Source organism: Pelmatolapia mariae, linkage group LG10_11, assembly GCF_036321145.2.
Source record: "Pelmatolapia mariae isolate MD_Pm_ZW linkage group LG10_11, Pm_UMD_F_2, whole genome shotgun sequence".
NCBI lineage: Eukaryota > Metazoa > Chordata > Actinopteri > Cichliformes > Cichlidae > Pelmatolapia > Pelmatolapia mariae.
In genome coordinates this window covers 59,518,771-59,543,251 of record NC_086236.1, presented here as the reverse complement: position 1 = coordinate 59,543,251, position 24,481 = coordinate 59,518,771, and the positions used below count along the sequence as shown (strand labels likewise).

General features: G+C 39.5%; 1 protein-coding gene across 5 annotated transcripts; it reads left to right on the top strand.

Moving 5' to 3' along the window:
* The first annotated feature begins 4,794 nt into the window (after positions 1 to 4,794).
* epn1a (epsin 1a) lies at positions 4,795 to 23,518 on the top strand. 5 transcript variants are annotated; one of them, XM_063485054.1, is made up of 14 exons: positions 4,795 to 4,880; positions 5,839 to 5,884; positions 9,362 to 9,522; positions 9,799 to 9,900; positions 10,276 to 10,434; positions 11,775 to 11,903; positions 12,238 to 12,358; positions 12,471 to 12,628; positions 12,795 to 12,866; positions 14,072 to 14,155; positions 15,724 to 16,003; positions 16,632 to 16,796; positions 17,032 to 17,274; positions 21,486 to 23,518. In XM_063485054.1, exons 4-14 carry the CDS (start codon positions 9,832 to 9,834, stop codon positions 21,950 to 21,952), a joined length of 1,947 nt encoding a protein of 648 aa, XP_063341124.1. In that variant the 5' UTR covers positions 4,795 to 4,880; positions 5,839 to 5,884; positions 9,362 to 9,522; positions 9,799 to 9,831; the 3' UTR covers positions 21,953 to 23,518. The 5 variants fall into 5 exon arrangements, with proteins under 5 accessions (XP_063341124.1, XP_063341127.1, XP_063341128.1 ...); XM_063485056.1 differs by having other exon boundaries at positions 4,815 to 4,880; positions 5,850 to 5,884; XM_063485055.1 differs by lacking the exon at positions 4,795 to 4,880 and adding an exon at positions 4,893 to 5,108.
* The last annotated feature ends 963 nt before the right edge of the window (positions 23,519 to 24,481 follow it).

Sequence of the window (24,481 nt, the reverse complement as noted above, 5' to 3'; positions counted from 1 at the left end):
GTGCTGGAGTTATGCTCTGGTTGGGATCTTTTCTGGCACGGGTTAGTCTTCTTGTCTCCCAGAGGAATGGGTCAGTGCAAATTAGTACAAATAGTCCAGCGTCACCTTCATCCTGTGATGACACATTTCCATGCTAATGAAAGCAGTCTCTTTCAGGATGTCGCTGCCCTTATCCACTGGGGTTTGATAAGTATGATAATGATGGTAATCACATCATCCTAACCAAATCATTTATGTCAGGCTTCAGAAACAGAAATAGTGCACAGTCACCTCACAAAACAGCCTGACTTTCTTATGCATTTTGAAATAAAAGAATCCTGTTACAACTTGGTATGTTTGTGTTTCCTTATTATTTAATTTTTTCATCTATGGGTAGGACATTTTGTCCTTATTTTCTGTTTCACTGATAAAAGTTCATATTAAACATGGCTAAATGTTTAAATAAACAGGTCAGTGTGTGTTAAAGTGATCTACATGAGCCAAAGGTTGCACTAAAGGCTTGGGTTATGACATTTTTTTTTCTATTGCTGAATCTCTGTGATGTCACATGGATGTCTTAATATGGGCATGGGACTGTTGTGGCAGCCAGACAAAATAAGGTTAGTTTAACGACAAGCTAAAGCTGCTTGTTTCAGGCAGCGGATGAAAATGAGGTGTTTCACCAAGTTTGAGTAGAACCATGCAAAACCATGCAAAGCGACTCTGATACAGTCCAAACATAGAAGAAAAAGGCATTCCAAGCAATGTATTATAGGTTCAGTTTTCAAAGAAACTGGTTTGCCATCTCCTCACTCATCAGCAAAACAGGAATGAATAAATAAATGGAAGCAACTGCATTTACTGAATAGCCGGGAGCTCAAAAGAGGCCAACAAATCAAACTTATACAGACTAATGCAAAAGGCAATTTCAGCATGATGATAAATTATTAATTCAAGTGATTGTGACAAAAGGACCTGATACGTACACAATGTTGCAGGGTTGAGCCTACAAACAAATACCTACTCAGAAAAAATGTGTTTTTTTAGTAATAAATAAATAACTAGACATAAAATGAACAGAAACAGATCTGAGAGTTCATTTGCCAGGCAAGAAACCACAGTGATGAATATTATTTACATCCAGAAAGTGACAGCACAGACTTTCAAAAGAGCATCTCGTGAGAGCTTCGGTGTTAGTTTGTTTGATTCCTCCTCTTCAAAAGCCCCTCCTCAGGCTGAGTCCAGGTCTTTCTTTTAAAACAAAGTAGCAATCCTCTCCTGACACGGCTTGGGGGAGCGGGCACAGAGGAAATACTAAATAAAGTTTCAGTGTGACATAATAGTGGAACGACACCTGTCAGAATAATTTATACTTGTTATAATCGCCGGCATTTTGCTTGTCCTCATAAGATTAGTGTTTCCAAAGCAGAGTAACATTGCATTACAGTCATATAGTTTGCTTGAGTCACGCTGCAATGTTTTCTTCAATCCCCTCCTCCCTGGAGAGAAGGGAAAGATAAAGGGATAAAGAGATAAAGGATTAAAGGGGAACTTGTAACACACATGCATGCCAGCTGTTGTTCTGATCCAAGAGGCTTGCGGGTATTTTTCATGGTCCCAGGGAAGGCAAAGCTGGTCTGGTGTCACACCAGATAGTTCAAGGATGCCTCTCTGTGGACGGTGAGAGTCATTGCATTTTGGGGCAGAAATTGTTGCTGCATGTTAAATCTTAAGATTTACCACAGATTTACCAATTTATGGTGTCACTTTTCATGTTTTCATTCATTAAGAAGAGAAATACTTCCTGCTCAAATATTTCTCAATATTTTTCACATCATCAGTGTGCTTATGGGTCTGCTCACTCTGACAAGAAGCTTCAGTTAAACACAACATCAAAATAGAGTCTTTGGAATTTTACTTAAATTATGCACTGTTAAATAAATAAATAAATAAATAATTAGTTCCTTTCCTGATTTTTTTTCTGCTTATTTTTTAATACACCATAAAATCAAATTCGTTTCCAGAACTTAGAAAGAAAAAAAGTAGTAAAGCAAACTTAAGATAACTAAGTTAGGCCAACTTGGAACACAGTACTAAAAATAACTTGAGTTTTCTGTGTGAGCAATACTAAATATTTATCCACTGACAAAAATCAACTAAATTAAATCACAATTTGTGAGAACTTACTATTTTTCATTTTGCTTTCATAAAAATTGAGTGCAACTAAACTAAACTAAACAAATTATGTTTTATCATCCTGGAACTTAAGAGATTTCTGATACAGTGTTTATATTAAGTGTTGTTGTATGTAAGTATAATTAAAAACACTTCTTGTAATGCAATTAAAATCAGCCCAACTTTTATTTTTAAATGCAAAAAAAGTATATCAGCCAACATGCTGGACACCGTTCTGCTGAACAACAAACAAGTATACTGCCACCACTGTAGCTTGAATTATTTAAATATTATCAAATTGAATTTTTATATTTATTTTTACACAATTTAAAACTTGAATAACCTTACAATAAAACAAGGTCTCAGATTTAATTATTCTGAAACTAAACTTAGGCTTCCCATAACTTTGTACTGCAAGTAACATAAATATAAAATGTATTTATTGTTCAGCCATAAGTGCAGTCTCTAGCTCAAATAACATATTTGTTTTGCATTTAAACACAGAAGCTTGGTATATTGTAATATTTCTAAGGATAGTTTGTTTTTCAGTTCAGGCATTCTCATTCCCACCGCTTCACACTCAGCTGTGAACTGCTCCATTGCCAGCTGGAGACCACCACTTGATGGCTGACCAAGCCCAATAGGACTCCTCCTTCAGCTTGATGGCTCCCTTCTGGGATTACCACCACAAAACAGGCACCACCAATCATGCAAAATAAAATGACCATTAAAACAAAAATAAAATGACCATTTCATATGGTTTTATTTTAAATTATGAGGGCATTTGTAAGACCTGAGATGCACTCTCTCAATCTACTTCTTTGTTTTTATCTAGAAACAAAAACACAGCAAACTACAAAAAAAAAAGTCAACAAGAAAAACCGATCAAAAATATATTACCTAATTAATAATTAATGATTTTAGTTGGGTGACAGCAGGGTGACTTATTTGTATGTTTTACATACAAAATTCCAACAGTAATATAAACTGTCAGATAATGAAGTAAAATATAAAATATCCATAGACAGGCAGCAATAGAGAGAGGCATAAAAGGCCAGAAGCTCAAGTAAAGTAGGCTGCCTGTGAGTTGTAACCTACTTAAGTACAGTACAGAGTAAATTAACTTAGTTACATTGCACCACTGAAAAGCAAAATTTCCAGCTTAAATTTTCCTAATTTAAGCCAACTCAAATAAAGTTAGAGTTATTAATCAGCTTTTTAAACAAAAGCTATTGGTAACTTAAACTGAGTTCTAACAAGCTGGTAAAAACTGAGTTCAGCCTACTTAATATTTTTAATTAAGCACAATATTAGGTTTTACAGTTTACTTACATGTTTCAAAATCGTCAAACAAATTTTAACATTAGTTAACAATATCCCGAGCAAATATAAAATGCATTTTTAAAATGATGGTTTGGTTTATTAAGGGCAAAATAAGCTATCCAAACCTATCTGCCCCTATGTGAAAAAAATAATTGCCCCCTAAAGCTAAGGGTTGGGCCACCCTTGGCAGCAAGAACTGCAATCAGTCATTTTCAATAACTGGCAATGAATCTTTCACATCACTGTAGAAGAATTTTGGACCATTTATCGTCTCAGAATTGTTTTAATTCAGCCACAGTGGAGGGGTTTCAAGCATGAATGAACTGTTTATGGTCAGGTCAAAGCATCTCGATGTGATTTAAATCTGGACTTTGTCCAGGCCACTCTAAAACCTTCATTTTCTTGAGTCAGAGATAGGCTTGCTGGTGTGTTTCAGAGCTTTGTCCTGATGCATAACCCAAATCCACTTTGAGTTTCAGGGTATAAATTAATGGCTGGATGTTATCCTTCAGGATTTTCTGGTAGAGAGCAGAATTCATGGTTACATCTATTATGGCAAGTCGCCCAGGCCCTGAACCAGAAAAGCAGCCCCAGACCATCACATTAAAACGACCATGTTTGAATGCTGGTATGATGTTCTTTTATGAAATGCTTTGTTAGTTTTACTTCTTTTGTGAAATCTTGAATGAGTCGTTAATGTGCTCTTGGAGTAATTTTGGTTGGCCAACCAGTCCTGGAAAGCTTCACCACTATTCCACTTTTTTTTTCCATTTGTAGATAATGGCTCTCACCATGGTTCACTGGAGTCCCAAAGTCTTAGAAATGGCTTTGTAACTCTTTCCAGACTGATCGATGTTGATGACTGTGTTTCTCAGCTATTTCTTTAGGTTGTGGTATGAAGCTTTCCTTTTTGGGATCTTTTAGCCTATTTCACTTGGTCAGACAGGAACGATTTAAGTGATTTCTCGAATCAACAGGCTGGCAATAATCAGTAAACAACAATAAACAGTTTTCTTTTCTATTAGTCACACAAAGTCTTATTTTTTTTTTTTAAATCTCTGAGAAGTCTGGCGAACATAGAACAAACGTCTCCCAAAACAAAATTAATGACAAAAAAGAGGATGTGAGTTCTTCCCTTTGACACAAAATAAATATTAAAGAGGAAATTTATCTCAGAACTTTTAAAAACGTACCCCCGGTCTCTCAGTGAATGAATTTAAACGGTAATAAACAATAATTTCGATGTCTCTTTATTTGAGACTTTCATTTCGTTTCAATTAATAATTCATGAGTCTCCTACTACCATCACAGGAAAACAAAGCTACAGGGGGTGCGGTCTTTCCTGTAGGCGAGAACGGAAGCGGAAATTCGGCCATCTCCTCGTACATTCAAGCTACAGCAGGGTCAGTAGACATTTATTTTAGATATTTATTGTGCCGGGTTGTCAGCCTGTTTCGACTCTTGAATGCGTGTATTCAGTAGTGTCCCAAAGCAGGACGTGAAGCTGGAGCTCGTACGGTCCGTCAGTCATGTAGCGAACTAGCAACAGCTAACTGCTACCAGGCTAGCTGGCTAATGTGTCCGAACAGCAACAGCAGCAAAGTGATTTCTTTTATCAGTCAAAGTGGCAGGTAACCTTCACCTTTTTATCGGGTTTGGGGTAATTCAGCGCTGGGACAGGAGCGACTCGTTCTGTTTAGTTACCCCGCTTTTTTTGTGCCTAACTAAACCCCTCCGTGCACCTGTTAGTACTACACCCAGACTTTGTGATAGCAAAGTGATCGCAAACAGTTTCGATTAGCTTAGCTGAGAATAAGAGAGTTTGGTGCTCAGCTTTAGTTGATAAATTAAGCCTTTGCGACATAAAAATGTTCGCTTAATACCCGTGTGTGCCATTTTACAGCGGGCATTAGCGTTTGCTTGCCGCTAGAAAAACGTTAGATGACAGTTTGGTTGCTAACATATCAGTTAGTTAGCCTGCTATCTTAATAGGTGTGACAAGGAGCTCAGCATCTGTCTGGCAGGGTCGTTAACGTTATCTGGGTGGGGGTCACGTCTTCGGGAGGCTGTGCAGTGTTAGCTGGATATGAGTGATAGGAGGAATAAATCAGTTAACACTTATGCCAGCTTTTCGCCTTTTTTAGTTGGCTTCAACCATACAATCCATCCTTCATATAGAGCAGCTTCCTGTGACGTGACTTATGAGTAAATAAACGCTACAGCAGATCGTTTATCGCTTGTTCTGTATGTGATCTAAGTGAGAGATCTGTGTATTTTTGGCGCTTGAGGCTGATAAAGTGTGTACTGTAGTGCTTCTGAGATACTTAATGAAACTTTGTGGGGGATTTTTTTTCCCGTCAGTGTGGCTTCAGACTGACGACATCCGAGAAGAGGAGCTATATAAAAGGTATGTTATGTCACTTATCATGGTTATCACGGATTAGCTGGCGTGTCTGAACTTTGGCACTGGGCTTCAGGAGTCTCTGAACTGACTTTTGCAATGGTTGCTTTCTGTTCAGTTATGCAACATGCTCTCATGTTTATCTGACCTACAAATCTGAACCCCTTATAGCTGTCAGGCTCATTTAAAACACTTAATGATGTTTGGAACAGTTATGTTTTTCGTATAGTATCCAAACTAAAGGCTTTAATTTTGTGCCGTTTAAAATGTGTAATCCAATGGTTTTCACACAGCTGAAATGGTGTGAACGACTGTTTTAGATGTGTTGTCAGATGAAGGCATTTTTGAACGTGACACTGGGGCCAAACCATCCTAAATCATCCAATTTTTAAGAACATTTTCTGCTCAACCTTGTCCGATGTGCCTGTCTTTTTTTGTACATTTTCACTGCATTTTTAATATTCTTAGTCTATTTTAAACCTAACCTGAGTCATACAGGGCAGTAGGTCTTGAAAATTAAGAACGTGCATGTATTTAACAAAATTTTCTCAGTTGAAACTCTGGAAACTCTATAAATTTACTATATTTGGATTAAGAATTAACTAAGAATTTCATGTCAAAACAATATTCTACACATTTCATTTTGTGGTATTGTGAACTGAAATTATATATCACTCAGAAATTATTAATAGTTGGCTTTTGCATTATGATTTTTTTTTTTATCAGTGTGTGAATAAACATGGGAATTTACAAGATGGCTTTCATTTTTCCCCTCCATATTTTAGTTAGAAAATACTCTGTATTTGTCTGAAATTACAGATCCCGATTCATCATTTGGTATAGTAAATTTCAGGTATTTATCTTTAATATTTGTTGAGGTATGCTCATTCAAACGTTGCCTCAAATTTCAAAGTGTAAGCTAGGGAAGTATTTCATATATTAATATAAATCCAAACTTTGGACCATCGAGTTTTTAGGGATATCTGAGATGTTCAAGCAGAAGGCCCACTTTGTTTTGCGATGGAATGACCCAGCAGTTTTCAAACTTTAAACCAGTGTTTATATCTGCAGAAACTAGCCTTTATGTCAGCTAAAATGGCGTGAATGACTGTTTTAGCTGTTGTGTCAGATGAAAGCACTTTTAAGTGTGACACCTACAATTTTTTTTTTTTTTTTTTTTGGTCTCCAGTAAGCTCCACAAACATGCAACTTGCCTGCATCCCCTTATCAGACACTTTTACAAAGTCCTACAAACTGGCTATGATTCACATTTAGTTCTTTACGGTAGTCGGAGTTTCTCTCAGGATCTGGTTTTCAGGTGTGTCTTGCTTGTGTGGCACAGCGTTCGCATTTGTTAATACCTTACAGAAAATAAAGGCCTACTAACATCCCAGTCCGGCTGAAGCCATAAAAAAGTATATTTTTTGTGGTTTTTTTCCTCCTAACAGTTCTTGATCTTGAAGTGGTTGTATGTGGTTTTCTCTATACAAAAAAGTGATCAGTTTTACCACTGTGCAAATTTGATCCTCCTCACTCTCAATCAGGTCATTTCATTTCAAATGATGTAGTACATTTGAATTTCATTGGTTACTTCTTGTGCAGTTACAGTAATCATTGTTTTTTATCCAGCCACACTATTTGGGAACCACTGGTTAAAACATTGCCAACAGGTTAATTTATTACTGCAAGTTACAACTTATTTTAAAAAGTAACAAGCAGTCAGAGCTAAAATCTTTTTTTTCTTTCGTTCTTTAACTAATCTCAAGTTTGTAACCAGCATGCTGTTTGTAGAAGTCAGTTTGTTTACTTTATTGGTTCAGTATGAAGAAGGATCTGCTTGAATCTGGAGAAACGGAAAGAGCGGCAATGTTTCTTGCCAGTGCTGGTTTGCCACCTGGGGGTAGGTCCACATACAGTGGGTGGGGAAAATTTGATATTTATTATATTATAAAGGAAAGACAATGTGCTTCCTTTATTTTGATCTGTTTTATTGCCTTTATTCAGTTAGATCCATAAGTGTTTTGAAAGTGATAGTTTTTGTAATTTTGCCTCTGTTCACATCAGAAAAGTGTAGCTAGCCCCTTCAGTGGTTCTGTCGGTGTCCAAATACTTATGGACCTGACTATATTTTTGTGGCACAAGCTGAGGTAGCATCTGTTACGCAAGAAAATGCAGATTGTGGCAGTGAGAGCTTGCATCTGGTCAGCAACAGTGTTTCAACCTGATGCGTGAGCAATCAGATACTAAAAAAAGCTCAGCAGGTAGTGAGGGATGTGCTGTTGATCCACAAAAATCATTCTGCGTGCCTTTTTTCTTTCTCCATCAGCAAACAGAATAAGTCCATGGTTTGTTTTAGACCAAATTCAGGAACTGTCAGTGGTGTTGCAAAACAGAAACTATACGTTATTGCACAAGGTTTCCCACACTTGTTGGGTATCAATCTCTTCTAATTAAAATACTCATTTAAAATCCGTCTCAAGTTTATAGTTTGTTTTAACCATGCGTGCCATTTTCTTGACATCCATACGTGACTCTGTCTCTGATTATTGTCGGCACTGGTTGATGATATGTTGTTTTTAATAATCCGTGATTCTGCTCTTGAGGCCTGCAAATATGGGTTCAAGATTAAAGTTTGTGGCAGTGAAATGATTAGAGTACCTGGAGTTAAGTAAACGGATCCCTTCTAAAATATTTATCTTAGTGCTACTCTTGTATAGTTTTGCCCTGGTGTGAAGCTGGAAGTTGCCTAGATGTTTAGATGTGAAAACTAAATTATAGACTTTGTTAAGGAATCAAGGTTGAGGAACCAAAATGATTTGCCTGAAAGTGTGAACGCCATCTTTTTCTGTAATATCTCATCCAGTTAAATTCACTGCTACAGTTTAGGTCTCTGTCATAAATTTACTTAGTTTTCATTCACGCTTTCTTGCTCTTTTTTTATGCGCTTTTATGTTTTGCTTCTATTTTTAATTTCAAGCAGAGATGCACTGATTATAACAGCCTAAAATATGTAATTTAACCTTGTCAGTAAACAGTATTTATCAGTTTGGCCTGGGGTAAATCTTCAAAGAAGATGTAAAGAAGAGAAAACAGACTTTAAAACTCACTGAATAATTATTTATAGTGTAGATTGTAATGTTTCTCTTCACTTGACAAGTAAATAAAAAGACAACAACTGTATTAGCTTTCAGTCAGATGGTCATATTTAAAGTGACTGCATTCCTATTTTTAAGCTGTTCGCTCTAATAAGAGATAAAGCTCATAACTGGTAAGTTGTCTCTGTGAAGCATGTGTGGATCAGCAACAGATCATGTGATATTTGTTGCTGAATATCTCCTTTGTCCTTTTGTTTTTTAAAATTTTTATAAATGGTTACTTTAGATTTAGTCACAGATTAAGTTTCAGGCTGCTCGTTGTGCTGTAGCACAAGTATCCAAGTCACAATGCATTTACATTTACATTAATCTCAATCCTGCTCCCTAGTTTTCATCCCCCTTAGTCCGTGGTTTTGGGACCCAATGTTGCCACGGGAAGAAACAGACAAACCGAGACAAAGCACTCCATGAATGAGTGGCAGCCAAGATAGAGGAACGGCAATATACCAAGAGGAGAGACCCTTTTCCTGCATCAGTCTTGTGTAACAGGTGTGCATGATATTGTCTTTATTCCTCGTTTGATGCTGATTTGGGTTACCAATGCCATCTTCCACTCACTGATTGTTCTTCTTAAAGTCTACTGCTCTTTCTTTCAGACTCTTGAATACGCACACTTCCTCACGAGTATTTCAAGTCTTCATCGTCTTTCTTGCTGGTTGTTTTATTGGTTGTAAATCTTGTTGATTTGTGTGCGCTGGAAATAAACATGCTATTTGTATTGTACTAACTATACTTTACATTTCTTCTTGCCCATCTGCTGTTCAGATTTCAACAGAGCTCGGTGGCCAGACCGTTGCCATGTCGACCTCATCGCTACGGCGACAAGTAAAGAACATCGTCCACAACTATTCAGAGGCTGAAATCAAGGTTGTCTCTTGGCTTCTTAGCTGGCTTTTCTTCTTTTGTTTCATTTTCTGCACACATTCCCATTTTGTATCTAAGACTTAAGTGTAGCAAATGCATCTCTGCCACACAGATGATGAGATTATGCGGCTTCTGATAATCTAATATTTCTTTGGAGAACCTCCTCACTCTTCCCCTTGTTATGTAGAGAATGAGCTAATCTAATCATATCGTACCCATTCATTATTCTCTGCAGCTTGTGATGTGATTGAATTTATTTTGTTACTCAGAACACTGTGCACCAAGATGTCACAAAGTAATGTCTGAAGTAATTCCCATCTCAGTCGGTTTGAGTGGAATAATTAATGGTTTATCCCTCTTGTGTGTTCTTGTGTCCAGGTAAGGGAGGCGACGTCGAATGACCCATGGGGCCCCAGCAGCTCCCTTATGTCAGAGATCGCTGATCTTACCTACAATGTCGTGGCCTTCTCGGAAATCATGAGCATGGTGTGGAAGCGCCTCAATGACCACGGCAAGAATTGGAGACATGTGTACAAGGTTTGTGAGTCCAGAAGTGAAGTTGGGGAATAACAATACAGATTAAACACAAGACCGTAAACACAATGGGAAAACTCCAAAACACAGCATATCATTATCTCATTATTTCATCCAAAGGAAATAAAGCATGCTACTTAAATTGTGAATATTTAAAAGTAAGTTGTTTGGAACAGTTCATCAGATATCTGGTTTAATAAAAAGGGCGAATCTGGGACCTTGCAGTGTGCAACCTTTTATTTTTTTCTGCATATTTGTGTCTTTTTGCTTAACTGAGAGACCCAAAATGTTCCTGCAAGTATTATTTTCATACTAATCTCGTGGTATTTACACACACAGAGCACCACTGTGACTATTGCTTGACATAGTATTTATGCCACCCCTCCTTCATTGGGTGCCTTGGTAAAAGCTGACAGTGGCGAACGCATCCTTTTTGAAATGTGTAAAGATATGGCACAACTCTTACAGACCTTTGGAAGGAAAGTGCCTCAATTATAGCAGAATTCATAATCACAATTATTGTATTAAATAGTAAGATTACAATTAATTTTTGATTTTGGAAAAATAGACTGACTAAATGTAAAAGAAGAATGATGTCTTTTATACAAGTGTATTTCCATGAACTTTAATTCAACTGAAAAACTAAATAAAGAAATAAATGTGAACCAAACTAAATCTGCTGCCTGGCTGGAAGTAAATGTGGACTTTTATATAGAGGTTACAGTAAAGGAAAGGAATGTCCAAAACAGAGTGCAGCATAATAATCTTTCTATCGGAATCAGCTTGTGTTAAAAAGTCGTGGAAACCGAAATTAAGATTCACCTAATTGCACAGCCATAGTCTTTAAAAAATCAGCTTGGTAGACACATCACCCTTAGGTGTTTTGTAGTTTCAGTGTCTGCAAGTGTGCTGCTTGGGTCCAAGCAACAAAAAGTCTCCCATCAGACATTTAGCTTGAAGCTGTGTGCAGACGTCTACACGTATGCCTTTTATTTTTCTTTTTTTTTTCTTCTTTTTTTATGACCGCCCAGGTTTGTTTACAGGACATTACCAAAGAGTGCACTACCTATGCGCCCTTTAAAGAAAGTTTTCCAGGAATAACTACTTATCCGCAGTGTCTCAGTGTCTGCAGCAGGGAATAATTGCCACCTAAAAAGGTTTGGGGCTTGGATGGGAATCCATGGAGTAGTTATGTCTGTAGTACAGAGATGGTCAGTAATTACGTGTGGGATTAAAAACGGAAAGCTCAAATTTTTCTTTTTTCTTTTTTTGTGTGTAAGAGGTTTATTTTACTTTTGGAATTTTTGTATTTGAAAATTTACAGTTCTCTCCATTTTCTCTAGGCTATGACTCTTATGGAGTACCTGATCAAAACTGGTTCAGAACGTGTTGCCCAGCAGTGCCGAGAGAACATTTACGCAGTCCAGACCCTCAAGGATTTCCAGTACATAGACAGAGATGGCAAAGACCAGGTACACAGACACACCCATGCATTCAAAGCTGAATGGAAAGGTGAAGTCAGTGGTGATTAAAGTCCACGTTTGTGGAATGCAGGCACACTCTGTAAAACGTCCTTGACTAAACTACAAGCAGCATGTTTGATTAGGTGTCTCTGACCTGTTGTGCAACTACACAAAGCCAGCCATAAATTTTTATTGGTTGTTGATAAATGAGCTTGAGTTAAAACATTTTTTAAAACAATACAGTATGCTGTGTAAGTAACTGCTTTTATACTTGATTTTGTAATTAACTGTGTCTGTTTTATGTTATGTATTAAATTAACAGTGGTTCGCTTTGTTTTTCCAGGGTGTGAATGTTCGAGAGAAAGCCAAACAGTTGGTGACGCTGTTAAAAGATGAAGAGAGACTAAGAGAGGAGAGGATCCACGCCCTGAAAACCAAAGAGAAGATGGCACAGACCACCAGTGGTGAGACACCTACTCTAAATAGTTAACAGACTGATCCAGTGGTCACAGTTGCAGTATTACAGTATTTATAAGAGGGTTTGGTCCCTTCTGTGCATATTTATCTCCACTTTAGCCTCCTCAGCCCCCTCAGCACCCAGCCTGGGGGGCAGCCTGTCGCTGGGCTCACACTCTGGGGGTGCTGATAGTGAGCAGGCTTGGCCACAGAGCTCTGGAGAAGAAGATCTGCAGCTCCAGCTGGCTTTGGCTATGAGTAAAGAAGAGGCAGAGCAGGTAACACCAAGTAGACCTGTTGAGCTAAGCTTACTGGTCCTTTACTTCAGATAAGTTTGCAGTCAGTCTAATGTACACGTCACTTATGTACACAAAGGCTTTACAAATATTGTACATGCAGCACACCTAGCTTTGCTCTCACCATTTAACCCCTGAACTCCCCCAGAATAGCACGGACCCTCTGGAGGATGCAGAGCTCCGCTATGCACTCACACTCAGCAAAGAGATTCACCAACAGGTCAGGGGCAGAGAGTGTGTCCAGCTGGCTGGAGAGCCAGTCATCAACTATCTGTCTTTCTGTCAAATGGAATTTCTCAAGCAAATGTCAAGTATTGATCGATCAAGAAAAAATGAATTAATGCTCGTATTTGCAGTAATCCTGTTGCAGTAATTCAGTTTAAAAAGTCGCATCCTAAGAGGCGCTTTTCAGAACCTCATCAAGATGTGTTAAAACTGCAAGAAAAACATGAACCTAACAAATTGATCATCTGCCATCCAGAATTTGCATGTCACTGGCAAATATTTGCCATAATTTATTAAATTTAACAATGAGTGGCTTGCAAGTATTGATTATTCTTTCTTTCTCATTGCCGTCTCTGATAGCATGTACTTAACCCTAGTCTTGATTTGAAACATTTTTTTCCTAACCTCTAACACCCTCCTCCTGCTGTTGTAACTTCCTGTTTCTGTGTTTACTGAGTGCTAACCCTGTTTGTCTGCATCAAGTGTTTGCAGTCCTGCACTTACTTTAAAACTAGACTAGTTTAGCCTTTCAGACTTAATGTTAATGTTGCTTACTGGTATTAAAGACAGTCTGTTGTCTTGCAGATAAGTCTGTGTTATGCTGTCAGTCCTCAGTGAAATGTGTTAGAATAAAGGTGGCAATAGGCAGGATCTTAAGTTGATGTTCAAGATCTCCATCTGAGCTGAAATTAATTAATTGTTATTGATTTCATATAAAAGGCTTTCTATTTCTACTCTAAAAGTTTTGTCCTTCAGGTGATAAAGAAGCTCTGCTGTGCGCAGCTACCGAACTGATACCATTGTTGGTGCAGGCAGTTAAAACCCACACAGCAGTTGGAATATTCACCATGGCAGCATTTGATAGCAAACAAACGGACCACAGCTGCTTTTGCATCTGTACCCTCCCTCTCAGGAGCCGTTTTGCCTACCCATGTCTAAGACATCTTCCTGCCACCGTCTTCAGTTTTAGGACGCCACGTGACAGCGCTTGTAATCTAAAATGTGTTAAGCTGTGTTAAAATTACAAGCTCTTCACACACATCGTGTGAACAGCCTTATCTTTTGCCTTTGAATCATGATTAAAGGTTAGGGTTTCCTCCTTCGCTCATACTGACCTTCAGTGTGGATTTAATGAATCTGTGCCTGTGGTGCGTTTTTGGAGTTTGCTGATGGATATAATTGTGTGTTTGTGATTGGCAGGAGGAGCGGCTGCGCAGAGGTGATGACCTGAGACTGCAGATGGCTATTGAGGAGAGCAAGAGGGAGAAACCAAAACCAGAGGAGGTGGGTGTTTTTGTTTTCTTTTAATGAATATAGATAAGCTGTATTGGATCATCTGCTTTACTTGGGTCTGTGTGTCTCCATGAGTAAATTCAGCTTTGTTAGCTGTGTGTCTGATTAACAAAGTGTGACTTGACTTGAAGTGAAATCTTTCAGATACTAAAAGTGTTGGTAAAATACAGATGGACTGTTCAGCAAAAAAAAAGCAAAAAAGCAGATGGTACGTGAAAGCATTATCAGGTGTCTTATTTGACTTCATGTGTAAGCAGTGTTGCTAAGGATTCAAATTTGCATGAAGCTTGGAAACACAATGTTTTCATTGTACTGGGGAGACACATTGTGCTCCATAAAATGCACAGTGCGTAGATTTTATCATAACTGATGCAATAATCCGCTCGTTTGTAAGAACGCTTTGGGTCCAGAGCTACTCCTCAGTGTTACACAACCCTTCAGGTCTTTCAAGTTTCAGAGCTTCAGACACATTAATCATTCTCTGAAATGTGAGATACCTTTGCACTTTCATTCAGTTTTTTCCTCCTCTACAGTAATAAAAATCAGTTCAGCCGTTGCCTGAATTTTCCACCAAAAAGGCATCTTTGTTGAGACTGCAGATGGCCTTCAAAGCATAACTAACAGCTATTATTATTTTTAACAATATTAAATTAATTAATTAATATTACTAATTTTCAATTTTCCCCTTTATCAGAACATTATTATCTAACCTCAGAATGTCACCTGAGGTTATAGTCCCCTGATCCTTGGTTCATACAAGCCAACATTTGAGATTATCCCAATTTTATTCATGTAAAATAGTTGCTTAAAAAGACCAAACACGCATAAGAAAAATGGAAGCCTCTGCAAAAACAATGGAGAGGAAGAAGGCCTTGAACCGCCCACACAGTGAGCAGTTTGGTTAAGGCTTACTTCCCTAAACTATTTGGAAAACGAAACTTTTGAAACAAAGATTGAAATCAGGACTTTCATTTAAGTCCCAACTCAAGTAATAAATAATTTTAAAAATGTCCAAAAAGCAGCGAAGGAAAAGTTGGTGCTGATAGAGGAGAGATGCCAACAATTCTCCTTCTGTGGTTTTACATCTCATCAGCACTATTGATGAATGCCCAAGAAAGCGAACAGGCTAATAAGACTGATAGAAAATGATAAATGTGCTGGCATAGTGAAGCGTGTGTAATGGGGCGACCCATTACCCATGGTCCTATGGGGCGACCGTAGTTCAGGGGGTTGGGAAGCTCATCCGTTGCCGGTTCGATCCCCCAGCTCTCTCTGTCCTGGTCGTTGTGTCCTTGGGCAAGACAGACCCTACCGCCTACTGGTGTTGGCCAGAGGGGCTGATGGCGCAATATGGCAGCCTCGCTTCTGTCAGTCTGCCCCAGGGCAGCTGTGGCTACAACTGGGGTTTGCCTGCACCAGTGTGTGAATGTGAGAGTGAATGAATAGTGGAATTGTAAAGCGCCTTGGGTGCCTAGAAAAGCGCTATATAAATGCAATCCATTATTAATGATGTCCATCAGCTGTGCAAGCATTAATTCATTAAATGTTCTCTTGTACAGAGCGCTCTGATGGAGCTGAGTGCTGTGGACCCCTGGGGGACCCCTGCTGCTCCTGTCGTGAGCTCCGCCGGGCCCTCACCTCTACCCACAGTTTCTGCCTCTGCCGCCTCGGGCCCGTGGGGCACAGCCACCACAGATCCATGGGGGGTAGCATCACCCACATCCCCTACAAGCTCTGATCCTTGGGGTGGGGGAGCTCCGCCCGTTATAGCTCCTCCTCCAGATCCATGGGGTGAATCATCCAACAAAGTAAACAACGTCGACCCCTGGGGAAGCTCAGGTAAGGATCTTCGACCCGTGGTCATGTTTGACCTCTGTCGGCAGTCAGGTGGGTGGGACTGTACTTGTTGCTGGTGATTAAAACAGAACCTTGTCTCTGTCTGTGGGTGAAAGAGGATGTGGAGACTTTTTCTCCCCTTCACTCCACGGTTGCATTTCCCCTCATACATGTCACCATGCTGTCATAGCTGATCTTTTCATCCGTCTATACATGCTTTCTGTTTGTAATGAAGAAAGCAAGCATGCCATTCTCCCTCTGTGTCTAAACCAGGGATTTTTATCCTCTTGTTTTTACTCAGGACTGACTGTGGCTGTGTCTCAACCAGAGCTTTCTCTTCTCTTGCCCTCTGTATGCCTTTTTCAGTTATTTATCTATTTTTTTTAAATGTATAAGGTTGCTTCTTATCTCTCCTTTACCTCCGATAAATTTCAGATTATCTTTAGGAGTATGTAATGTAGCTGTCAGTTGCATCAGTCCTCCTGGAAAGTTAACAATGGAGAGGTTGAGGAGAGAGAAACACCACTGTTGTTGCCCAGCCCAGCTTCCTGTCCCCGCCTTATTGTGAGTTGTACCTGTAAGGTGTTGTGTTAACCCTCCCCTCCCTTGCGTGTCCTTCCCTCCCCTGTAGCTGTGACCCCCCCCAGTGCTGACCCCTGGGGTCCTCCATTGCCTCCCAGCACTTCCTCCTCCGGGGGGCCAGTAGATCCCTGGGCAAAGGACGGGCCTGTCCCTGCCTCTGACCCTATCACCTCCGACATCTGGAGTGGCTCCGCCAAACACACTAACGGCACAGGTACATTGACACTTAAAACTACATGAACTCTCACATGCTCGGGTTCTGGCGCAAAATTGTAAACAGAATTTACATATTTTGCACACAAATTTCCAAATGCATGCACTCAGCAGCTGTCCTGTCTAACATTTCATCCTCCTTTGTGTGAGTATCTACTCGGATATTGTTTTTTGCTGTTATGAGTGCGTTTTTAAGAGTCTGATTTACTCTTTCTGCTCCTCATTACCTCGCTTAGGAGATCCAGAGCAATTAGGATCTTCAGGAGCAGGCGCTGACAGCACAGGCTCACCGGTACCCTTTGACCTGTCCTCTCTTGGTTCTTCACTTCCTGTTCGGAAGACTCCCGAGTCCTTCCTGGGCCCCAACGCAGCACTGGTGGATCTCGATTCTCTGGTGCCGTCTAAACCCAAACCCAAACAGCCACCGCCTCCCTCCATCTCGTCCTCATCAGCACACAACCCCTTCCTTCAGAACACAGGTTAGTTACAGCTGAACTTCATGAGCTCGACGTTTTGTGTCCAGAAAGACAAATTCAGTCTCGCTGAATTCCTGTGACTCGTATTTAGGGAGAGCCTGGAATATTCATGAATTTCTGTAAGCATTTATAGGAAAATGACTGACGTTAACATGAAACTGCTGTGTAATGGTGCTTTGAAAACTTTAGGGGCGTACCTTTTATTGGGCTATGGAAACATTTACAGAAATTGAAAAAGGAAAAAAATCATTGAGTTAATAAATCAGTAGAAAATATATAACTTATCTGTTTAAATGTAAAATTAAAATTTGAGTAACTGTAAAAGTAAAATGTAAGAGCAAATGTTTGCGTATCCTTTAACCTTTATTTTGTGGGACTGAAACAAAATACGAGTATTTTATTTGAAAGATAAAAATGAATTTAAAACATGATTGTCAGGGAAATAAAAACAAAATGAAGATGTAAAATGATTATCACAGTGGTTTCTGATTAATTTGGTCGATCAGTTTACTGATTCAGCTCCAGTCTCTTCATTTTTTTTTTTTGCATTTGCCTCACTTGCATGCACATGTCACAATATCATAATATCTGATCAACATGCAGAAACCAGGCTGAAGTCCAAAATATTGTTTTGCTTTTTTATGTTTCCTAAAATTTTACAACTTCTAGGTTAACATGGCGAAAATTGATTTAATCTTCTCTACGAGATTTTAACTCGGAGATGTCAAACTGTCTCCATTCTTTTATTCATTATTGTGGTTTACAAATAACGTTTGTGGCATTTTCTGATTCGATAACGAGAAACCACTTCTTAATCACAATCCACACATCGTTACCGACTAAACACAGAAAATAATGGCAAAAAACACAGGAGTTTCAGAATGAACTGCTCTTTTAGAAAGTGCAATGTATTAAAAATTAATTCCATAAAACGTCTGTCAACAAAGCAAAGACAAAACGCAACCCTTTTAATTGTATGTGCGTGCCATATTCACATTTAGTTTTTGGGGGTTTTTTTTGTTTTTTAAAGAAAACATTTTCTTAAATGCAAAAAATATATAATAATCTCAAATACTGTCAAAGATCATAGCCAAATAAATTAAGATATATATGCAATGTGAACTAAGCCAGTAAAATGTATCTTTACTATGTCTTAAAGGCTTTCTGATGTTAATAATGATAATGTTATGACGGTATAGACCAGGGGTAGGCAACCTTTCTGATGATGTGTGCCATCTAAAATTTCCTCAGAAGTCGATGTGCCATATGATTGCATTAGCAATAAATTTAATAATGCTCTATATTAACAGTTTCACACTATATAGAACCACTTTATAAAATTATATTTGTTTGCAGATGTTGCCAGCTATCAGCGAATAGTTATCAGCTATTTTGAAACAAAAAAAAAGACACTTTTTATCCATAACAAGAACTCCATAACAGCAAATGAAACGTACAACAGAAAATGCAAATGCTATTTATGGTCTCCTCACAACAATGATAAGAAAAATAAACTGGGCCAATATGGCATGTTTGTTAATACAGAGATACACATGTTAATGTGATCTCTGGTCTCCCACTCAGAGACACAGGTCTCCGAGTGTCCAGCATTCAGACGGCTACCTGAGGACATTATTCATGTGAGAGAAAATCTGCTCACACAGATATGTAGAACCAAATACTGTCAATAATGCCTCTGCAATGTTCTGAAGACAGTTAAACTTGTCAGGTAGTGATGTCCAGCAGGTTAATTCCACAAGCTCCATGAACACGCACAGCTGTGGATTCCAGCTGCGTTCATAGTTCTGCAAACTTTGACCCACACAGTCAAGCTTTCCAGTCAATCAGCTGCATTTCAATGCCAATTAACTGGCATTAACTCAGCCAGTTAATGCGAGACAAATCCAGCTGCTCATTAAAGCTTTCTGGTTTGATCAGAAAAGAAAACATTGGTCCATACACCTGAAAGTCCCGAAAACCTATTGTGAATTCTGTCTTGAGTCTACGGAGGTATCCGTGTATTTCCGCGGTGCTGGTGCTGTGCTGAGCGGACAGCTCCTGAAGCATTTGAAGTGTCAGAATGTGGAAAGCTAGCAACGTCCCTCTCACCGGTAGGCTAAGTTATTTTTAGCCAATTACAAGTTGAATCTGGTAGTTGGGGTTGTTAGCTAAGATACCATCATTAAGAAGCGGCACAACTAATGTGTCTATGTGAGCCAATTTGCGATGTGCACCGCTGGCCCGGCCATTTATTTTTTAATGCACCTTCTCAGATTAATTCACTGTGTGTCGTGCCCAGGGCTGGACTGGGACAAAAAATCAGCCCGGGCATTTTGACCAGAGACCGGCCCACCAGGTATTAAAGCTATAAAGCCTTTGAATGAAAACTAACGCTGTTGTAACAGTGATGTACGCTGTCTTGTTGGTATATGTATGATTTCTATACATTTTACGTCAGATAAAAACTTTGGTTGTAAGCTTCAGATAATTATTTATTAAAAGCTAGACATTTTAAATAAGAATAAGAAAGAGAAGTATTTCTTTGTGCCCCCCTTTCCCTGTTAATGCCCTACCTGGCCCCCTGGCAAAACTTTGCTAGACCCACCGCTGCACAGTTACCAGCTGTCAGCTATGTAGAAAAGGATCCTGGTGTTATTTGTCTGTCAGAAACAGTTCATAACTTCCCTTCAACTCATTCATGTCACCTAAAAGGTAAACCTGTTTCTCCATCACCTGTTCAGCTCTGATGATTCAGTAAGGACATCTCCTGGATTCATCTTCATGTTTCCCTCTCACCAGATATCCAAACCGATATCATGACCAGCAGCTTTACAGCTGTGGCTCCAGCAAACATCAGCTGATACTAGAAATTAATATTAAATAAATTCTAACAACAGCTGATCAAGCTTAAACGTGCTGCTGTTGTTTAGCGCGACATCCGGCGGTTTCCTCTTTCTGGCGCAAAGTGGGCGATAAACAAACAAGAGAGAAAAGCCGATCAGCTGCTTATTGATCAGTTTCATTATTGAAGTAGCAACAGGAGAGGAAGGGGGTGAGAATGAGAGAAGAAGAGGCAGCTGCAGCGTAAAGACCCAGAATAGCAGCTTTGTGTCTTTACGGGACAAACTTTGTTTCTTTTCAGCTCAATATGAAACGCGTAATATTTTCTCTGAATACGAGACGATTCCGTTTTTCTCTACTAACTAACCTTATGAATAAAATAAAGTTCACTATCAGTAACATCATAGCACCCACCCAGCTGTATAGAAACTCAGTCATACTAGCTAGTACACAGTATGAGTTATTGTAACTGACGGTAAAAAGTCAGCACAATAAAAGTAAACTACACCTAAACTTGGTTTATATCTGACCCAGATAGACTGCAGGTCATAACTTCTTACGTGAAGTTCAGTTCACCTGACACTCGGACCGGCGGCTGCCTCGGGTCTCTCCTCCTCCTGCCTCCCCTTTCGCTCATCCACCTGCTGGCCTCTGTGGATGCTCTGCCACAGCAACCACCAAACAACTGAGTTATTTTTACACATCGGCCAGCATCTGGCCAATCCACCACCATTCATTGTTTATCCCGTTACAAAAAAAAAAAAAAATCGGCTCATAAAAACGAAAAATCACCATTGACCCATCAAGCAAATGCCCGGTATCCCGATGGCCAGTCCAGCTATGGCCGTGCCATCAGTTAACCCAGCTGGCAAGCGTGCCCAGGGTTGCCGACCCCTGGTATAGACGTTAATTAATATTAACAATAATTCACTGACCAACCTAACAACCCTTGGGTCAGTTTAATGGCTCATGAAAAAAGCTTTTATTTTTTTATATTTTTATATATTAATGCAATTTAAATAATAAATTTTTTTATATCATTTCACTTTCAATCTGAAAAATGTTATGAAAGCCTTGTAATGAATATGGTCTAGTACACCCCATGCCCCCCTTTAGACTCACCCCTGTCTGCTGCAAGTTGTTCCTTCCATGTAAAATATGACAGCTGCCGTCAGCCTTTAGAAAGCTGTATTTGTAATTTAACCATTCTGGTATCAGACTACGTTAACAGACCGTCTGCATGTTTTAATACAACTCCACAGCCTCCAGCTCCACGTTAAACTGTGCCAATGTTAATAATAACATTTAATTAAAAATGTGTTAGACGAGTGAACTTTGTGATTTATCCCGTGTACATGTTTCTTCTGTCCCAGGTTCATCTCCTGCTACTGGCATGGCAGTGACTCCGGGCAGTACCATTTCCAGTAGGGGGGTTTCTCCAACACCTGCATCGTCTAACCCTTTTGGGGTGGCTCCTCCTATGACCTCCATCTCACCTCAGCCCTCCTCACTCGGCCTTAGCGGCCTCCGCACCAGTCCTGTGCCTCCCAATCCCATGCTGGGCATGGTGCAACCAGGAATGGGCATGGCGCCAATGAGTATGGGAATGGGGGCTCCGGGAATGGGCCTGGGCATGATGCAGCCCAGCCCCATGGGCATGCCGTACAGCGGGCTCTCCCCAATGGCACCCCCAGGCTCAGGTCTGATGGGACCCGGAGTCGCACCACCTCCTCAGCTGATTTTGGGTGGGCCCACAGGACCAGGAGGGGTGATGGGTGCTGGAGGATCAGTGGGAGGTGGAGGAACGACGGGCACAAGCACCAACCCATTTCTTCTTTGAGGAAGTGTCACCACTACTTGGCTCACCTTTCAGCCTCCTCTGTCATACCTGCTGCCCCCTTCAGTCACCCCCCCCCTCTCACCAATGCAATTTGTGTCCAAAAAGAAAAATGTCTACATCTCTATATTTAAAGAAAACAAACAAACAAAAAAAAACGAAATCAAAAAAATGTTTCATCTTTTCCTTTTTGAAAGCATTATTTCATTTCAGAATAATTATTTCGTTTATTTAGTCCTTTCATTTCACGGGTTGTTTTACGGGTGGGAAATAGAGATCTATTTATTTTGTTTTAATTCTGTTCTGTTCTGTATCGTACTTCATGTATTTGTTTTTGTTTTTCATTTTTGGTCCTTTCAGTCCTGTCTTGAAATGAAGGTAAGTCTGTGATACCTCGAGGCTTTTTCAGTAGTGTCTCTCTATTCTAACATTACTGCACTGGGAGAGAGGGAGGATGAGGAGACATAGCCACTAACAAACTGGACAGAGAAACTGTTGTACCTGCCTCTTCCTCTTCTCTCCCTCTAGGATGAAGACAAACACTGAATCACTGAAATGAAACGAGTGCATGAAGAGCTATTTTTAATGAACTGTAGACTGAGATACGGGCTGAACAACCTGCATTAACATTTCAGGCACAATGTGGTCAAATTGTTTCACTTTTAATTTAATGGTAAATGTAATTTATTTTTTCCAACTTTTTGGGAACAAATAAACAAGGAAGATCATGTGATAATGCCATCTAGATCAAATGCCTTTTCTTCCCCCCTTTTTTTTCTATTCTGCTTCTTCCTGGATACTGTAGAAAACCTAAAAAGAGCTCTGACATCTGTGATCCAATGAGGGGAGGGAGGGAGTGATGTTCGTTGAGAGAGAGAGAGAGAGTGAGTGTGTGTGTGGCAAAGTGCGAATGAGAACACAAATGCTCATTTGTGAGTGTGCAAGTACGCGATTGTGCAAATGTTCATGTCTTTGTATGTGTCTGTCTCCATTTTTTTTCCCCGTGTCCGATCTCATTTCAGTGACTCAGAAAGGAAGAATCCACATTGATTATTTTTGCTTTTGGAAGTTGTAATAATAAGATGTAATGTGGGGATTTCAAATGAGGTGTTATAAGGGTCACCTTTGTCTTTTTGTTTTGTTTTTTCCCTGCCAATCATATTTCACACTCTTCTTTTCAGTAATTAAAAGCAGTTTTTCTTAATCACACATTTCATATGGGATTCCTGGCATGCAGGTGTCCCAGAGCAGCACTGTCCTTGTGTTTCATCCCCCTTTCCTTTGGAGAGGGACGGCAACTGATGCTTCTTTAAAAATAAGAAATAAACAAAAAAAGACAATTATTTCAGCAAATGGAAGGAGATAAAACTGGGACTCGACAATATGCTTTTCATGCTGTTCTTTTAATTTAGTTTGATGAATTTATTGTTATTTTATATCAACAAGAAGAATATCTCTTTTATCGGGTAAGGTGGAATTTTGTGTGGTGTTGACTGTGAACATTCACATTTGAAAAGTAAAATGGAAAAAAATCAGAAGAAATTTATGAAATAAAACAAAAACACGAAATGTCTTGTGCTTTTTCGTTCTTCCAATAATGTGACTAAAATCTTGTTTCATTATTTGAGTAGGAAAATGGGAAATGAGTGCATTAACTTATTGAAACGTGAACATACATGGAAATGCAGAATATAAGGCAAAAACAGAGTTTGTACAATTCTAAAAAGCTTGAAAGTGAATATTTGCTATGACCACCTTTATTCTTCGACACAGTCTGAACTCTGTTACGCAGCATTCTTCTCATTTCTTTAAGTAGTCTTCAGGAAAAGTTCTCCAGGCTTCTTGAAGGACATCCAAAGCACTTCTTTGGATGTTTGTTGCCTTTTGTTCCATTCTCTGCCAAGATGTACATATAGTACACTGCTTCAGTAGTGTACTATATTGAGGTCCGGGCTCTGGGCAGGCCAATCCATCACTGACAGCGTTCCATTGTCTGTTTTTCCATCCAAGTATGCTTTTAAAGCATATGCATTGTTTGGGATCAGTGTTATGTTGAAATACTAAGATGCTCCCGATTGGGTGCTTTCCAGGTGATACTGCATGGTGAATCTAACATTTTGACAAGCTCTCAATACCAAGGCTGCGATTCTGCCCCAAACAATGATGGCACCTCTACTGTGTTTTAAAGATAGCTGTAGACACTCGTTGTACCACTCTCCTAACGACCTCTGTTTATAGCTGTATGTGCCTCTTTATATATAATTGAAATCAAACATTCATCACTCCATAAGACCTGTTGCCACTGATTTTTAGTCCACTTCTTGCCGTTTCTCTCCATTTCCCTTCAATAAGAATGGCTTCTTGGCAGCCTCCCCTCCACTGAGGCCATTTCAGCTGAGGCTTTTATTGAACAGGTGTCCAGGCTTCTTGGATGGATCAACTGAAGTCCAATGTATCTCTGTGTCAGGTCTTTGCTGGATTTTTGCCTGTTTTTTAAGGATATGACTTTCAGATACCATCCATCTGCTGGAA